The 18655-nt window shown below is 40.8% G+C and overlaps 2 protein-coding genes across 5 annotated transcripts in view; one reads left to right on the top strand and one right to left on the bottom strand.

The window, feature by feature from the left end:
• USH1C (USH1 protein network component harmonin) overlaps positions 1 to 14661 on the bottom strand; it is a 47470-nt gene extending 32809 nt beyond the window's left edge. For 2 of the 4 annotated variants that reach the window (XM_059475078.1, XM_059475081.1), the window contains exons 1-8: positions 10785 to 10888; positions 10423 to 10490; positions 8318 to 8461; positions 7625 to 7763; positions 1813 to 1921; positions 1692 to 1716; positions 935 to 992; positions 47 to 150 (exon numbers count right to left, since the gene is read on the bottom strand). In XM_059475078.1, coding sequence (XP_059331061.1) covers positions 47 to 150; positions 935 to 992; positions 1692 to 1716; positions 1813 to 1921; positions 7625 to 7763; positions 8318 to 8461; positions 10423 to 10490; positions 10785 to 10853 — 716 coding nt within the window. In that variant the 5' untranslated portion in view covers positions 10854 to 10888. Of the gene's footprint in view, positions 1 to 46; positions 151 to 934; positions 993 to 1691; positions 1717 to 1812; positions 1922 to 7624; positions 7764 to 8317; positions 8462 to 10422; positions 10491 to 10784; positions 10889 to 12749; positions 12816 to 14625 lie in introns of those variants that run through there. The other 2 variants (XM_059475079.1, XM_059475080.1) reach the window with 2 other exon arrangements.
• A 3195-nt stretch (positions 14662 to 17856) lies between these two features.
• The window catches only part of OTOG (otogelin), a 92418-nt gene continuing 91619 nt past the window's right edge, over positions 17857 to 18655 (top strand). The window contains exons 1-3 of the mRNA XM_059474156.1: positions 17857 to 17954; positions 18091 to 18151; positions 18246 to 18300. Coding sequence (XP_059330139.1) covers positions 17903 to 17954; positions 18091 to 18151; positions 18246 to 18300 — 168 coding nt within the window. The 5' untranslated portion in view covers positions 17857 to 17902. The remainder of the gene's footprint in view (positions 17955 to 18090; positions 18152 to 18245; positions 18301 to 18655) is intronic.

An 18655-nucleotide genomic window follows, 5' to 3' on the forward strand; every position in this document is an offset into this window, starting at 1 on the left:
GTCTCCTTTAAAAAACAGTGACATTAAATAAAAAACATGTACCCACCTGCATCCCATGCCTTTTGTACCAATCAAGCTAATGAAGACTTTCTTCTCTTTACTGTCTCTCCCTCCAGAAGAAGCAAGTCCAGCCACACTGCCCTTTCCTTCCTGTACAGGGATTAAACAACGATGCAGATGTTAATTCTGTCTTGAATTCATATTAAGACTACTATAAAATTTCATGTAGCCAGGATGAATCCCAGCCAGCGTCAAGATAAGATTCAAGGTCCTGTTAAAGGCTCCAAGGTCCTATCCTGCTGGAAATGAAAGTGAGGTAGAGTCATTTCAGTGGAGCTGCATGGCTGAGGTGAAAGACTGAACTTATCTGTTTGCAGAAGATTACTTAAATAGTCAAATTTTGTCTTCAGAAAAGGGTGGAGGAAAATCAGAGGAAAGTGATATGGAAAAATAATAATTTAGATTATTGTTTCCTGACAAAAGGGTTGGAGAAATACATGATAAGGCTCACTATTTAAGTATGTCTTTCTTCCTGAAAGCAAAATAACAGTAATTGTGGTTTTTCTTTTCACTTCTGCAACCCTTAGAAGTCACTTGCATTCAAAGTTGTAATTCCTCCACTAATATGCCTAAAATAGGCCAAATGATCTGATAAAGATTTATGCAGTAGAACTACAGCCTGGGAAGCTAATAAGCTCAAGCAAAATGAAGCAATTAATGAGTAAAAGCAATTTCATTTGTGTCCTGCCCTTTCCTTACCTAATAGCTCTAGAATAATTTCATATCACAAAAGATGTTCCTCACAGAATCCTTTCAACAAGATATTGCATTATAGTAATGCATCAATAGCTTCTCTGATAAGGTCAGAGGAGAAAGTGTTTCAGAACCATTACAGACTGCCCAGAAGACATTTAACCAAATATTGATCTCTTACCCCACACTCTGACACAAACTGATCCACATATTGCCATTTAAGGGGTTCATCTGGTGAACTGAAAGGAAAAAGTAATTTTAAATAATGGGACAAAATAAATGTCAGTGTATTCTACAAGCTTACTTTGGAACGAAGCCTTCTGTTTGGCATTCACAACTTTCTTTGGATACCATTCATATTTGGTTTATTTTCCAGAAATTTAAACAGAACATTAAACAAGAGTACAATTATTGGGGCTAGTAAAGGTTGAATATAAAACAGATAAAGCCCTCTCAGGTAAAACAATTTTAGGAAACTCAGAGGAAAACTGTAAAATGAACCATAACCACTCAAACATCTTACAGAAATGTCTATTCAGGGTGACACCTCCTGTCATTAACATTTCTCAAACATTCCACCTAAAGATTCAGCTTTTCAATGGAAATTGCAAGACCAAAACAATTTTAAATTTTTCTAAACTCTGAAGCCATCATCATATGCTACATACACAAAGAAGCAGTGGAGCTCTCTCCTAAGCTAGGTGGATTGATAATTAAATTTCCAGGAGATTTCTGTGACAAATGAGGAAATAGAAACTGGTTCATTTAAGTAGGCAACTGGTATAATATCAGATTCATCAAGCAAGACATCTGCCTGTTCTTTAAAAAGGATGTGACATTTTAATCAGCATTCACACATTTTCATAATTAAACACAGATTCTTGGGATAGAAGGAGGCTGTGCAAAAATGAATCTGTTTTCAAATGAAAAGCCATTACCTTTTGACAGGTATCATGCCAACATCTGAAAAAGAAAAATACTTTGTTATGTTCCTGCAGACCACAAACAATCCATTAACAGCAATCATTGGTGACAGAGGTGATTTTCTGTGTTACTTACGCCTCACTTTTATGGACACGATTTTCTTTGTACGAATGAGGTTGATGACTTCTTCGTGTGTGCATGATGAAATGGAATATCCATTTATGCGCACTATCTCATCCCCAACCTCACAAAATGGAAAAGAAAAAGTAATTGTGAGCTAATAATTTTAGAAGTTTTTAAGACTGAATGTAATCTGGCAGTCATTTTGCTACAAAGGTTAGATCATGTCGATTCATGAATACTTTCTGAATCTCAGGTAATGTCAGAGCAGACTTACCTGTATTTGTTTTGAATTAATACCTAACACCAAAAGAGCAAATTAATGGCCAAATAAAAATTTTATAAATACTGTCTACTATACATCAGATTTGTATTCCACAGATTACTTTAAAAACAAGTCTGTGTTTTAATTAAAATAATTTTATAGTAATTTTCTTTTATGTTGCTTTTATCATATATTTTCTGAGATATCTTCCTTAATATATTTGATCAATAGGAAACTAAACTTAGTCTTATTATCTTGCCTGATTCTGGATTGAGAAAATACAATATTTTAAGGGATTTTACCTTTTTTTCATTTGCTTGGGGACCCCGCTAACATTTATTGCCAATCCAATGGCAGCACCCTGAGGACATTCCCTGGCAGTGTTCAATTCAATAGTGTAGAACAGATAAGGTGCTTTCAGCCACTTCTATAAAATTTCAAATCTTATTTATCAAAGTACAATCAAAAAGTTTCTCTTCCTCTAATATAAATCCAAATTTGATATGCCATGATGACTAGAGAGAATTTTCCAAGTTTCTATGAACTCTGCCCAATGATCCTTTTACCCAGCCAGGCTGAGAAGGAATCAGTGATGAAGACATTGCCTACTTCATTTTAGGTAGTGCCTTATTATCTGCCCAATATTACAATGAAAAATTCCAGGTCCTGGCTGGAGCACCATAAACAAAAACTTTTACTTGACGTGAACCACGTGATGTAGCTGTATAAAAATTAGTGCATGATTTCTTCCATTATCAATGCAGATCAATCCACTGCACAGTAAAATATACAAATGATTACCATGAAATTACCTTAAACCATCCACCATATCATCTTATACCTCTGATCTCTACATGGACAAAGCCAAATAGTTTGGGTCCTTTCCAGAAGCATTTCCTCTCAACTATTGTGAATATTTTTTATGACAAATGTATTTGATGAGACTTTTCTCATTAACACCAACAGCATGGGATTTTATTCTCAGTCAATGAAACTTTGGGTGCCTCCTCACAAATGTGTCTGGTTTCATGGCAGCATTATCCCCAGTTAATGATTGCCTAAAATGTTCCGTTTAAAGACTCAAGTGTCAAGCTTCCAAAGTTCACTTTAGGCTTAAGCTTTCCATGCTGGTATCTGCGTTAGGCTGACTTCAGTTTTCAGCAAAGCTAAAGAAACAATATTTTTGATATTTTTATTCAAGAAAATTTAGGTGGAATGCATAATCAAGCTCTTTTTAAAAAAACCCTACAATTACTTTATGAGAGGCTCTGTGCTTTCCTTTTATATGAGAGGATTGAGTGGAATTGGAATTAGAAATTCCTCAACATAGCCTATGTTCTAGAGATCTTAACACACAAAAAGACAAGACATTGTGTGACAGGACATTAGGGTTGCTATCACCTTCTGCCTTTTTTCATATTGTAAAGATTCCTTGAATCTTCCTACTGGGATCTGACAAATCAAAAAAAAAAAAAAAACAAAAACCCACAAACAGAAAACCCCATGAATCTATCTTCCTTATTTCTTTCACAAGCTTTTCTAATTTTTCTGGGAAGTGCCTCATGCTCTGCAACACTACACAAAACATTAACATGTCCACTATACCAGCATTGCTCATGGTCCCACTTTCCACTGAAGCTGAGGATTTTTGTCTGACACAACACAGCATCAGAAGGCTACAAAAGCAAAGAAAACTGTCCTGCAGAAAGGAATACAGGCACAGAGGCAAAGCAGTACTGTGGTCCCTTGCTCCTGACCAGTGGGACATCCACTCCCTCTGCTGGGCATCCAAAAAAATCTCATCCACGGCAACGGCCTGCACTCCTAAGAGCTTGACAGTCAGGTTTTTAAAATGATCTTTAGTAACAGCAGAAATAGGTCAGTAATGAAGGCCTTTGAACATACAACCTGTGGTAAAATACAGAATCAGACCAGAAGAGCACATGAGGTCTGCAGTTTATAGTTACATCCCTGACAGGTCCTGCTGTCACTCGCTTAACCAACTAACAGTTCCAAACATTCCAAACCACATCCATCCACCCTATCCATCTTCTGTTGATTTTACATATGTGGCAGAGGGGTAGGGTGGGCTTTTTGTTTGGTTTCCTTTTAGTTCAAGATCCCCCCTTTAATCACACCTTCTACATCATGCAGACTCTAACACAGCATGGAGCCTGGGTTTGCACAAACCTGAGTCTTTAAAAGGGTAACCTCTCACCCTGTTCTTGGCTGCCATGCCTTAACACACAGAAACCCCCAGTTTCAGGGCTGCAAATGACAGTGCCATCCTGGGGTTTCTGCACCAGCAGAACTCACACCGTTCTGAGGATATCAGCATTCACTGAGTCAAATCTATTCTCATCTCCTCAAGAAGCACTTGCAAAATTATAAATGCACACAAGAGCATATTTTATTTTCCCTCCAGTATGGGAATAAACTTTTCCCATACAGGTATTTTTAATACTCTCTTCTACTGGACTGTCATCTTATTTCTCAAACTCAACGTAATGACATTTGTATTGCTGACAGACAATAACTGAGGTTGGTTTACAAATAACCCTATTTATCTAGGCTGAACTACAGAAGACCTATAAACATACAGCAAACTGCTTCTCTTTAGGATACTTGAACAGCTTTTCCTGAACAATGGTATCTAATATTGGAGTAATTAATAGCTGTTTTCATGTATTTTCTTACTTTTGTACAGGTATCACTGTATACCAAGCTAATGAATCAAAGCTGTAGAGATAAAAGTCTGTGGGACTGAGCAGAGTAGAACAGTAACAATTATTCTGGTATTATATCACAGTTTCCCCTTTCCCTATCCAACCAAGAGATGACAGACTTTAGAAAAAAGATGCAAACCTAACTTTTTCTCAAGTAAAATGCCTATTATTTCTAACTTTTAACATGAGAAATATAATATTTAGTGCTTCTAGGAAATGGAAGGGCTTCATATAATAACATCAACTGTTTCAAATTTCCCATTTTGTATACTGCTACCACTTTCATCATTCACACCAATCTCTTTGTATTCAGCAGAATCCTCACATACAAGTATCAAAAAGCAGTGGGGGGTGGGGGGGGAGATGAAGTCCATTTCTTAATGGAAGGACAAAACACTTGTGCCTTTTAGAGAAACTGTAGTCAAAAAAGGGTCAAACCTACAAGTATCACAGAGACCTTTCATTATTATTTGGTCATTTTAATATAACTTGGAAAGTACCTCGAGAAAAAACATGCAATTTGAACTGGAAATTTTAAAAGCTGCAGGATGTAAAACTGATGGTATAATAGAAAATCATTATACCTTTCTCAGACTGCATTTTTGGGATCAAAAATGTGTAGAGATTTTGTTAAATAAATCAGGTGGGTGAAATTTCAGAAGCAGTTGGCTTTACTCTGAGACAGCAATTTAGAACAATGGGCTGCCTGTCAGATCTTGTTATTCAGTGAGGTTCAGAAAGTGCCTAGTGCCACCTATTATCCAGGCACTTTAGGCTGAGCTTTAACACCAGGTATCAAAAACCAGAAGCCGGGCAGTTACAGGAGCTGCAAAGCACCATCTGCCCATATGAATTCATATAATCCCTACCAAGTTTAGAGTCAGTGTCAAGCATTCTTCCCCCTTAATGTCCCTACTTTGTCAGCTAAAACCTAACAATGTCCTGATTTACAAGAGAGTTCACACACTCCAGCCCAAAGATCCTTTACAAACCTCCTGACTGACACCAACATGTCCAACAACGACCCTGGTCACAGAAAGCCAAGGGGCCTTTTTGTGTACAGAGAAAGCAGGAAAACTGACATCCTAATAAGAGCACAACAGCTGAACATCACTCCTTATGGTGTCAAAATGTTAGTGTGAAAGAAGCAGAGATGCAGAGCTGCAAAACAGCCTTAACACCGATGTATTGCAATGTATTTAAGGCAGTGGCTAGTAAGTCCTTTATTCATCAGCATCATTAGTGCCGTCCAATATTTTCCAGAAGATGTCTACAAAAGCCAAATAAGGGACTGGTCTTGATCTTTTTCTCAAGTTTCTAGCAGTCGAGCAAGGAAGCAGAGGCAATCTCTCCTATTGAGCTCCCCACAGCCCAGGAACAACTCCCTTGTCTACACTTCCCATTCTTGCTGTGTCATGCAGAAGATGAGATACATCAACTTTTGTAGTGCAAACTGAGAGGGTCCATCAATGTCCTTTTCTGCAGTTGCCCATTGGCAAATCCCATGCTTAAATTAGGCTGAGCACACATAGAGCACAAGGTTTGTGCTGAGCTAAACACCCTCTCAGTTCTAACTACACACAAAACTCGTGGTTTTGTTCCAAGGAGTTTGTAAAGCATCCCCCTGGATGCACCTGTCACACATGCTAGTCATGCACCTGTGCAGAGCAGGCTGACAGAAGATGGAACCAATTCAAAGGTGGTTGTGGATGGGATATATAGGTAGGAATGCACAAACAGAAGGGCATGCACATACATGAAACAGAAACAGTTTAAATTCTAGAAAGCTTTCAGCATGAGTAACACAAATAGGGAAACCTAACTTCATCTGCTTTGTTGATATTTATTTTTATTTTTTCATTTAAGAGATTTGTGAGGTAATACTAAAGCATATCTACAAAAACATGCTAGCTTAATTAAACTTAATTAAAACTAATGAATCATACTAGTCTAATATATTTTGGACTAGTGTTAAACACAATCCTTAGCCATCAATACTTGCAGTAGATATTCAGACTTGACAAATTAAAAGTAGCCAGGCATATTATATATATTAGCCTTTCCAGTCAGAAATTCAGACCTTTAGTACACCTTATCAGATTCAAAGTCTGATAGAAAGATGCAGACATTTGCCACAGCAATTTCTTACTTCTCTCTTCACTAAGCAATGCCACATTCAAAAAGAAACCAAACACCCAAAACATTATTAATGCAAATTACATGAGTATTGCAGTGTTTCTACACATAATTATTTTTGCCAATCTTGTGGGCAACTTCATGTATCCAAAATTCAATCACAGAAAGTGCAATTCTATGCAGTAAAGAGGATACTGAGAATAGTAAAAAATAAGTTATTTATTTTATTGCATAAACCAAAACCCCCACAATCTATACATAAAGTTCAAGTAAATACTTCATTACACAAATTATATCTATGCAAGATAGAATTAACACTTAGCATTTATATGTTCTGTTCTACATTTAATCAAAACTTAGGAACTTAAAGCATTCTTCTACAGTCTAGAAATCCTTCTTTCCATCTGCTTACATATAACTGTTGCTACTCAGAATGAAGTATAAGCATTCCAGGAAAACTTTAAGCCTTCAAAAATTAGCATATCCCAAACAAGAAAAAAAGAAGGCTTACATATAATTAACAACAGCAAAATAAACATTTTTAATGACTTGATTCACTGCTGGTATAATGGTATTAACCATGGCATTACTTTACATGTAGGAATTCGATTTGAAGTGACAAAGAGCATCTTGGCAAAATCAACTTCTGAATGTTAAAGAACAACCATTAGCACCTAACATGAATATAGAATTTTCTTACCTGAAGTCCAGCATTGTCTGCCTGGCCTCCTTTAACTAACTGAGAGATGAAGAGGCCACAGCTGAATTCCACTCCACCTCTTACACTTAATCCGAGCCCTTCAGGATCCAATCGATCCAATCTCACCTCTTTCAGCTTTCTGCAAAAATGGAACACATTTGAGTGTTCAGCTGCATAACACCTTGCCTCAACAATGTTTTATATGCAAGTTAGACATTATTTATCACTTATATAATTTAGGCATAAAAAGCAAGTTCACTGAAGTTTGGATGGATGTGTGTTAGCTAAACTATCAAGTTTATTCATATGAAAAGATATTTTCAATCACTGAAACTGCTTTTAGAAGGTTAGAGCGATGAGATTTTTCTATTATGAAATTCAAGAAAAATGAGAAAATATTGGTTTTGACTCCTTTACTTTGCTGTTACTAGATTAAGCCACTTGGCAAACAATTTAGGTACAGTACAGGTAGTTAGCAGGTAATTTAGGTACAGTACAGGTAGCTTGGCAAACAATTTAGTTACAGTACATGTAGCTGTACTTCTAGCAAATATAGCTAAAGTAAAATAACTATGCCCAAATCTACACAGATGGACAATATTTTACTCTGAATTTACCTCAGTAAACTCAGTATTTCTTGGTTTTTTATTTAAGTTAGCTGCATTGTTTTGTTGCTGCTCTACATTGTCTCACCGTGATCGTTTGGGTGTAAGCTGATCATATTCCACCTGGTGCTTTAATGGGATGAGTGGGCGGATAGCATCGAACAGAGGCAGCCTGCTTGGTTCATTAATCACCAGTTTCAGGTCCCCCACCAACACTGGGAGATTCATAGACCTGTCAAAATACAGTGACAAAACAAGCAGGTAAACAACACACCAACAAAAAGTTTCATTTTATAAGTTGTTGTGCTCATGGCTTCAATATGTGCATGTCCTTTCAAGCTGCCAAAAGAGATATTTATGCAGATACTGGTTTGATGAAAGCACACTGACCCCTGAGAAAGGAAACCTTCTGTAAATAAAGAACATTTGCTTCAAAACATGTGAAGTCTTCTATACATTCACTTAATATTTTAAGGTCATGCACATCACGTTCATAGACAGCATCTCCAACTTCATTCTCAGAGTATCTACAAGATTTATGGAACCATTTGAAAATAACTTTCCAGATTAGACCCACCTGCCTAATGGATTTTTGTTTCTTTATTAGTTAGGGATCCTTGTAAGTAAATATAGGCTACAAGCTCTTTCCTTTCCTGAACTTAGAGTACTGACAAATTGTTTCAATCCATGACAAAAAAATATGCCAATATTCAGCAGCTAGAGGAAAGACTTGAAGTTCCAGTTTTTGTTCAAAATGAAATTTGAAGGGTGATTAACTAATCCACAAAACCTACAGAAGTTAAACTGTTGTAAACATCTCTTTCATGAGAGCTAAGCAAAGTGGTCTCCTTGAAATCGTCAGCACTGAGATGGTTATAATCTACAAAATATACTTTGTTGTACAGCTGCAGGAGTGGAGGAACAGCTAAGGTTCAACAGAGCTATTCCTATAAAATATTCAGTTAAACTTTTTCTGTGTTATTTACTGTTCCCTTTCTTTAAATTCACATTTCCTGGCATGCAATATTCCCGAGGTATGGGCACTGAAAATACAGATCAGGAATACCTATACAGGATTAGAGGTCAAATACTTCTGGAAGTACTATTCACAGTGAAGCAGAAATAAAATGCTAACTCCAACAGCAAATGCACATATTTTTGCTTTAGGATATTTCATAATGTATTCCCAGGAAGTGATACATCATCATTATATGTTCACAGAGATATTGAAAATTTTGCCCAAGACATGGCAGTTGTGGAAACTGAAGAAAAGTTGCCATATGCATTGTTAATTTTGTAACTCTAAGAAGATTTTAAATAATTCAGACCTGCTGAACCAACTGGCTTTCCAAACAACAATCTTTATGAATGGAAAAGCAATTAGACAGACCAGAGTGAAACTGAATCAGATATGCAGCTGAATACCCCCATAACTACAAACATCAGATGGAAACATATACATTTCACTCAGCTAAGAAGCTTTTAATCAATATGAATGGAAACAATGTCTCTGAGACCCACTTGCCTATGATCAGTGGAAAATATATTCTCATCTTCTCTGAAAAACAATGGATCATGGGCTGATGTAATTTGCAACAAAACAAGTCTGAGGCAACTGTGGTTTAAATCAGTTCAGCAGAAGGGTTGGTAATAGGCCTATCACCTTTCCAATTTTTTACCATTGTGTTGTAATAAGCCAGAGTCATTAAACATGCCAAAAAATTCTGAGTATATTTTTCCAGCTTTGTGAAGGACAGCTGCAAAATTTTGATCAGAAGAGTTCTCAAAAAATCTTTGTAAAGTGATGTCAGCAAAAAATTTGTATCAAACAAATAAGCACTATTTGGAAATATTAATGATTGCTATTAATGCTCTCTTCCCGTTTCCTAAGAACAGCTTTATCACGCAGGAGCCTCCCCCCACACACCCCCAGATATGAATCTACCAAATTCTTATAAAAAACTGCCAAGTCATAAAACCAAAGTAGCTTTATAAGTGATTACAGACATGCTGCTTCTTTGCCTGCAGGTTATGCTGCGAAACCACAAGATTTCATTAAACAGGATAAAAACCTCTTATTTCAATTACTTTTCTAGTAATACATAGACTATTTAAATAATCATGAATATTAATTCTTCACATTAAAAAATATTAGTAAAATTTCACACCAAGATATATAAAGCTAGATCTTACTGGTGGTACATCCGCAGCACGTCATAAAGGTAATCCTTCTCCGCTTCATTGTCAATTAATAGATTGACCTGAAAACCCAAGGACACTATCATTAATCCCTGACTTAATAGCCCAAATGCTGAACATGAGAGACTTCCACAGATTCTTAAGCCACAGAGCAAAAGTTTCATTAAGGAAAAACAATTTTTTAAAGATAGATATGTTTTTGCAACAGAGCATTACCTCACAGTGTCACACTTACAATGAGACTTTCTAAAATTAGTATGACAACAATTAGACAAGGTGGTGAATCTTGATATACTCTGTATGCTAGATTTCCCCTCAGCAGTAGTATTACTACAGTAATATCATATTTGTCTTACCTGATAATCACTGAACTGCTGAATAAATGTCTTCAGAAACCTTTTTGGCCACTCATTAATGTAGCACATGCTGTCACAGATAAAACCAGCGCGCTGAGATACAATCTCTGTGCTGTCGTCCAAACCACCGATTTCAGGAGCTCACTTATAGCATTATGCAAACTGCTACACCTCTGTTCATCTCTGCTCCAGCTCTTAACTGATAGAACTTGCTAGTTTTTCTTTCCTCTCCCACTAATAGCACCTTTACTTAAACCAGTGTCATATTACTATGCCCGCTGTTGGATAATTACAGTAAATTAAAGCAAAAGAAAACCAAACCTGAATTCTTACATGAGGAGTTCAATTTATATTCAGTGATAGTGAGACCTCCACTAATCCTACTTGAAGTGAAAGGTCACATCACATCAGTTTTACATCTGGACAAGCCTGATGTTTAGGAAAGCAATTTACATCTGACCTAAAGGGTAATATTACTGTGACGTGAAGACTGAGAAGCAATTTGCATACTTAAAGAAAGGCCCTTTCTTTCCAGGTTTGCAATGGTTTGTATTATGTTCTAAACTAAATACATGCTTCATATTCCTTTTGTCCCACTTGGCTCTCTAAAGCCAGCAAGTCTTCACATACCAGTGGTTTTCTATTACTTGTACCTCCTGGCTCTCTAAAGCCAGCAAGACTTCGCATTCAGGTGGTTTTCTGTTACTTGTCTCCTCTGGAAAAAGACACTTTCAAAACACCTAAAGGCCAGAAAGCTACATGCAGGTCAAGATTGCTTTACAGTTATACCAGTGAATACCATTTATTCACAGTGAATTTTGACACACATCACATAAAATCTGTCTTAAAAGGAAATAAAATGTTTGCAATCAAAACTTCAGTAATACTGTGCACAGACTCGAGGCAAGGCTAATTGTAAAAGTAAAACTCAAGGTAAAACTAATTCCAGCATCCATTTTTCACTTCCCTAACAGGTAAAGTACAGAGCTCACTCCCCAATGCCAGCTAAGATACTGTATGAGCAGTGCCTCACAAAGAACATTAAATGCTTATTAATCCTACTCAGCAAAGGGCAAAACCATCATCATCTCTTTTTCCTGACAGAGAAAGAAAAGATTAACAACATTCAATTTTTCTCCTAATATGCTTGCGGGTGGATACATCCAGATTTCCCCTCAGAAAACGGAGGGCCACGTCTAAATTCTGCTATTTCTTCTGACAAAATGTTCAGTCTTTCTGGTTGACTCCTGCACTTCTCATCCTACATCAGCAACTTCCTTCTCATCTGACCAAACCCAACACCCAGGTGATTTCTAATATATTCAGAATGCTACAGCTGGGTTAATCATCCTGGGCCACTGTTACTAATAGGTCATTCTCCTCTTGCTGCCTTCCCTTCCATCAATTATCACTGCATCATAGCCACCTGCATCTCATGCCATTTTCCTAATTCTTTAACTCCTTGGGGTTAAATCTTACTGAAAACATATGCTTTACCTGGACTTATCAGCAGCTTCTAAAATCTGACTCTAATTTCATAAATTCTAAAATATCATCCCTCCACTACATAAAAAAATAAGTTAGCAGTGACATGGTTTAACTTGGATCACAGAAGTATTTTAGGATCTGTTTCTCAAGAAAATTACTGGAGAGTCATGGGATAGGAGATTTCACACCTTTTAAACCAAGGATATTTTAGAAAAACCATCTGGGCACAGCCCTGGACAATTGGCTCTTGAGGGCCCTGAGCACGGGGTTGGGGCAGACAACCTCGAGATGTCTCTTCCACCCTCAGTGATTATTTAAAGAGTCTTCATATTAGTTGTATCATTGATAATCCTAGAATACAGAGTTGATTATGCTCAATTTCTCACTACATACACTGCACTGTTTTTCATATAAATTTGTTGTCATCTTATTGTAGGAGTTCCATACTGTTGTCTCCTTATGGCAAAAGTTCCATACCTTCTTGGTGTTTCTCATGGGCAGTTTCCCAGAGCACTGACGCTTTCTCCTTCACAAAGCAGCCACTGACCCCAGCTCCCCTCTCACCCACCCCCCTCTTTTATACCATCTTCTTCTCACTGCTTACAGCTGTGGCCTGGTAAAGTCAGGCCTGTTCCTAATCTTTGCTAATTGGCCCAGCTGCAACTCCTTAGGGGTAAGATTACTTTCTACACTATCTTTATGTTCTTATATTCTATCCCCCTACAGAAATGAATAAAAAGTCATCACACAATCTGCACCTACATACATAAAAAATGAAGTCTGTCAAGAAGTCTGCCTAAGTTTATTCAGTGGAATAGAAGCTGTGGGGAAGAAAAAGCACTTTTTTGGTGTGGAAAAAGTTCAGATGGCAATAGTGCAATATGTTAGCACTATTCCAATCTGCCAGATTTCAAAGAAGAGTATGAAGTCCTGTTTAAGCTAGCCAGATTTTGGAAAACTATTGAAGGAAAGGGAAAATCTGGTTTGGATATATAGCATATTTTACATTGCTGCTTGGTTGACAGGGAAACTGATTATATTTGCTAAGAAAAAAGAAACTAAGAAAAAAAATGTTAAGTAAGATAACTGCCATTAACTGAGGAAATTTAGATCTTGTAGTGAGCATCTTCACTGGTATGTCACAGAAAAAGTAAGCATCCAAGGCTGGGTGCTGCAGAGGTCACTAGAAGCAGGATGATGCAAAATAAAAAAAAAAGAAAATACCTATTTCAATGTCTTCTAGCTCTGATAAAGCTGTCACTGATACCTGCATCCCAGCTGTTTGCAGCACTGACAATAAATCTCACGTTGTCAGGGGTGGGGCTTGAATGATTTATGAATTATAGCAGCAATGAAAGGGAGAAGGTTTAAAGTTCACGACAGTAACCACCCTCCTAGAAACAAGAGTCTTTACAGAAAGGTTGCACAACCCACTGATGAGTTATACAGTAATAGGGAACAAGGCAGAAACAATGTGCTCGATGTCTACAGTCATCATGATGATCCAGGTCCTTAATGTTCTTGTACTCCAATTTGACATATAGAAGGTTTTTTTGCACTTCCTCTAATTCATCCTAACAATCCTTTGGTTAATGTGTTTATTACCAGGTGGCAGACACTTCTATAAAACATTACATTACTTTGTGGAAATTGCGTGTCCTAGCTGATGAAACAAAACAAAACCAAGAAAAAACCAAACCAACCACAACTTTCTTCACAAAACAAAACGATCCCCACAAAGCACTACAGAAAACCTTAATCTGAGACAGTCCTAAGCGGCTTGGCAAAAACATCTTTTACACATGCAAACTATTTTCCTCCTCCTTTCCTTAATTAGAGCTTTCTGAGCGTTCCTCGCTCATACAATTTTGCGCTCTGCCGAGCACCTATTTAACCGGATAAATGACAAAACGACAAAATGCCAGGCAGCCCGAGCGGCTCCGCGTATCAAGCGCGTTTGCACATGAGCGCACAACCGCGCCGGGGAATGTTAAGGTGGAACCGGAGCGGGCCGAGCCCCGCCGGGGGCGCGCAGGGCTGAGCGGGCACCGCCAGCGCCTGGACCCGGCACCGGCTCCAACGGAGCGCTAAACACAAAACAAACTGCTCCAAGCCGTGGAAAAGCTCGTATATTGGGGAAGGTTCCTCTTCTCTCTCTCTCTTTCTAAGGTCTTTAACCCATCCCGTCCCCGGAGGCTGCCACTCGCGCCGGTGGCAGGGCAGTGCGAAGTCCCCGAGCTTCTCCCTCCCTCCCTCCCTCCCTGCTCCGCGGCTCACCGGGGCACAGCCGTGCCCGGCCGGGGGGGCCGTGCGGCCCGCAGCCTCCGTGCCCCGGCCGGCCCCGCCGCCTCACCTTGTGCCGGAACTCGCGGGCGACGCGGCGCTCCATGGCGCGGCTGCGGCTGCGGGAGCGGTGCGGGCGCTGAGCGGGGCGGCTGCGCGGGCGAGGCCGCGCCCCGGGGCGGTGAGAGGCGCGCCCGCCGCCGCCTCCGGCAGCCCCGGCATCGCAGGGCACGAGCAGCCGGGCACCGCTACCCGGCCCGGAACGGCCCGGAAAGTAAAACCAAAATAAACGTGCATCCATACACGGCCCCTGCCCCGCGGTGTGCTACCCGGGCTGATCTGTACGACTGGTTCTTCTCAAACGGCACTCAGCTCCCATACCAATTTCTCTCCTGTATTTGTAGGTCTGCGTGCATGTCAGTAACAATAATAGTTAAGGAAAGCATGAAGATGTGAACTTTAAAGCATATAAAAGCATAAACACCCGGGTTAAAAGCAAAACAATCAAATAAAAAACAATCTAGGCCCAAACAAGCGGAAAAAAATTGCTTCAATAAATTGTTGTACAGCAAATAATCTCAACTTCTTTGTTTTTAGGTAAGCAGAGTGAAGCTAATGGATCATTGTCTAGATCAGACTTCCCCCAACCTTTCCCACAATGTTGTTGCTTACAAATACAGCCTCTGACGTGGCTGCTGTGAGTAACTGCAGAAGAATCAAGCTCGGTGCACCTGAAGAGGAGCCTATTTCGGACTACTCTCTTCCATACTATTTTGTCTTGAGCTGGTTCTTCTCCCACTTTCCCTACTGTGGTTCAAGATCATGCATTTCCTCAATCAGGAGGGTAGTGAGAGGAGAACACCTGCTCACCCAAGTCTCTTGGTCTCCATGCAAAATCACCTTTAACCACATAACTCCAGAGAGAGCAGGGTTTACCTAAGGACAGGTAACTTACCTCTCCTCCTTCCAATCGAGTGGAAACTTGTATGAATACATTTAAAAGTGTGATTTAAAAAAGAATCCATACTGCCATAAACCCCCCTGTGTTCTATTTTGTTATTTCTGTGAGATAACTTTTGTAAGCTTTATTGGCTCATTAGAAATTGCTCTTAGCCATTTCAGATGGTTTTGCTGTGTTGGAACATTTCAGCTGTATGTACACTACCCATTTCTCACATCAGGTGTCAGGAATATGAGAGGAGTGCATATTAAGCCTGTATACAAATAAATACAGTTGTTTTCAGGAAACGATTTGCTCTTAAAATTGCAACTATTACTACATAAATCACTTTTACCTAAGTTCCAGTACCACGCAATACCAAAAAGCTAGTTTCTCTACACAGATATAGAATTACATACAGAGATACAGAATTTCTGCCATGCACACGCAAAGCAAAACTATCTTGTCTTTGAAAAGAGAAAGAAGGAAACAAAAAATTTAAAGCACACATTTGAACCCATACATGTCGAGCCTTTAAATTTACTTATAGTCTAGAACAATCATTGATATCTATTGATCATTTCTAGAAGGCTTTACAGGAATAGATCTTATCCAAGCTCAAAGAAATTTGAAAGAAATTAACTGTTTTTTTATAATACAGATAAACTTCCCAGGAGTCAGAAACTCCTCCATGTAGTAAAGAATTGTGAAATTGACTTCACTTGGTGATGTGAAAATTGCTCCAAATCATCATGTAAAGGACACAGTGCAGGAAGGATGAGAAACTTGGTGGGCTGTTATTCTGCTGTTACGTGAATTCTTGTGCTCTACTGTGTGTAAATACAAAGAAAACAAACCCACAAAGCTAACTCGTGCTCCAAATCTGGAAGTTGGACAATCAATAAATTTATGAGATGGTTCTGAAGTTTTCACTGCTTCAAATGCACCATGTATTAAAAGATGGTACAATTATGACTGTTTAGTATTTTTAGATAATGAAATCTTTCCTAGGAAGAAACCAAATTGCATCTAAATTGGTTCTAAATTAGCTTCAATTCTTGTTTGCTACTTGTGGCACAGAGAGAAAATGAACAAAGTGAGCAGCTCATTTAGTAGGCAAAGAAATACATTAAAGTGTGTGTTGTGTAACCTGATCCCTGTTGCTTTTATCTGCTTTCTCTGCTTCCATTAATGTAACTTGGATCAGTGAAATTGCACCAAAGCCAAGCACTTGCTGCCCTCAGAGCAGATATAGGCTGAGGCTAGCACATGGTTCTAAAAATTTGGGGTTATTTGGAAAAGGCTGTGTCAAAGTTAAGGGATATCTTTTATTCCTCATGTTTTTTTCTCTCAAGCACATTCTCCTTCCAACACTTACAGGAGGGAACAGAATTCTCGGTGAAAACATCACTAGTTTTCCATCATTTCATTAGAAATGAAACACAATCCACAGGGACAAATTACAAAGGCAGAAAAGAGATCTTTTTAATGACTTACTGTTAACAGACTTCCCAAAGCAGTCAGAAAAGGCCCCTTTTTATCTGAGACAGTTTCTCACCTGGTATGGGCAGCTTCTAAAGCTTCTGTCATAGGATATGCAAACCTGAAGAATGATGGGGAGAGAGACAGCAGCAGATGGGAAAGGAAAAATAACAGGAAAGGTAACAGTGATAGGAGGAAAGGGAAAAAAACATAATGGAAGGAAGCAAATTTAATCATAAAGGGTGAAATAAGGAAAGAAAAAAGAGGAGGAATAAACATGGAAAAGGCTCCAAAGAGAGTTCCAGAGTGTGAATTTATAGTAAATAAAAAAGTTATCAGAAGCTATGGAAACCATCCCTACGTTAGCTGCATGCTGCATTCAGTGTGTGTCTCACTTATGCCTGTCGCTGCTCAAGCCCTGACACCTCTTTCACTGGGGCCGCTGCTCCGTGCTGAGCACGGACAAGATTTGCCGCTCCGGGCAGGAGCTGAGCGCTCGGTCCGTGCCCATCCATCCGCAGGAGCCGAGCGCTCGGTCCGTGCCCATCCATCCGCAGGAGCCGAGCGCTCGGTCCGTGCCCATCCATCCGCAGGAGCTGCGGGAGCAGCCCCGGCTCCGCCGGCCCCGGAGTGGGCGCTTAGAGCGGCGCTCCCGGCTGCTGCTGCGGGGACAGCGGCACACGGAGCTCCCAAAAGCACAGAGAGCGCACAAATGGAAGCGAATGCGCGGAGGAGGCGAGGCGAGCGCCGGGCACGGCCCGGGCGGGAGCGGCGATGGCGGGGCCGGGGGCGGTGTCCGGGGCGGGTGCCGGGGCAGGGCCGGGCCGAGGGCGGATAAACCCCCCGGCCGCCCCGCCCGCCCCGGCGGGATGAGCTCAGGGCGCAGGTAGCGGCTGGAGCTCCGCGGGAAGCCGCTGCTGCCCGCATGGAGACCCGGCTCCTTCTCGGAGCGCTGCTGGGCGCCTGGCTGTCCTCAGGTGAGCGTCCCGCCGGCCGGGGCATGGCATGGCACGGTACGGCATGGGGTAGCATGGCATAGCATAGCATGGCACGGTTCTGGGAGGGCGGACAGGGCAGTCCGGCTATCGCTAACCTGCCGCCCTTGCCTTCCAGCCCTGTCTCCGTGGGCTGCCCGGGCGCAGCTCCCGGCCGATGGGGACCTGCCGCTCCCCAGGTAAGAGCCGGCCGGGGCACGGCGGGGGCTCTCCGGGCTGGGTGGGCGCTGCGCTGCCCGGACCGAGCCAAACCTGCTCTTTTCTCCCCCTCAGCCGAGGCAGCGCCGCGGGAGCCCGGAGCGGGGGCGGCCCGGCCAAGGCGGCGCAGGTGAGGATGCGGCCGCGCTGAGGAGCGGCGGGCGGGCTCTGCGGTACCGGGCACCACGGTACCTCACAGGGGACACCGGGCCGCTGGGATGGGCAGCTTCCCACCAGGCAGGCCCCGGAAAGAGAGCATCCACCACACTGCATCTAGGGCTCGTGGGGCTGATAAGCTCAGGTGGTGCCGGGGTCTCAGCGCCGCTCCCGGGGAGATCACTCTGAGGGGGCTGGCGGTGCGGGACAGAGAGTTGCGTGTTCTGGTTGTCGTCAGGATAACGTCTTCCTCAATAATATACCTTGCTGTGATGCCATCTGTATTTTGGGTGGCTGTTTCACCCTTGGTAATTCTTCAGGATTTGCCT

Source organism: Ammospiza nelsoni, chromosome 6, assembly GCF_027579445.1.
Source record: "Ammospiza nelsoni isolate bAmmNel1 chromosome 6, bAmmNel1.pri, whole genome shotgun sequence".
Classification (NCBI taxonomy): Eukaryota; Metazoa; Chordata; class Aves; order Passeriformes; family Passerellidae; genus Ammospiza; species Ammospiza nelsoni.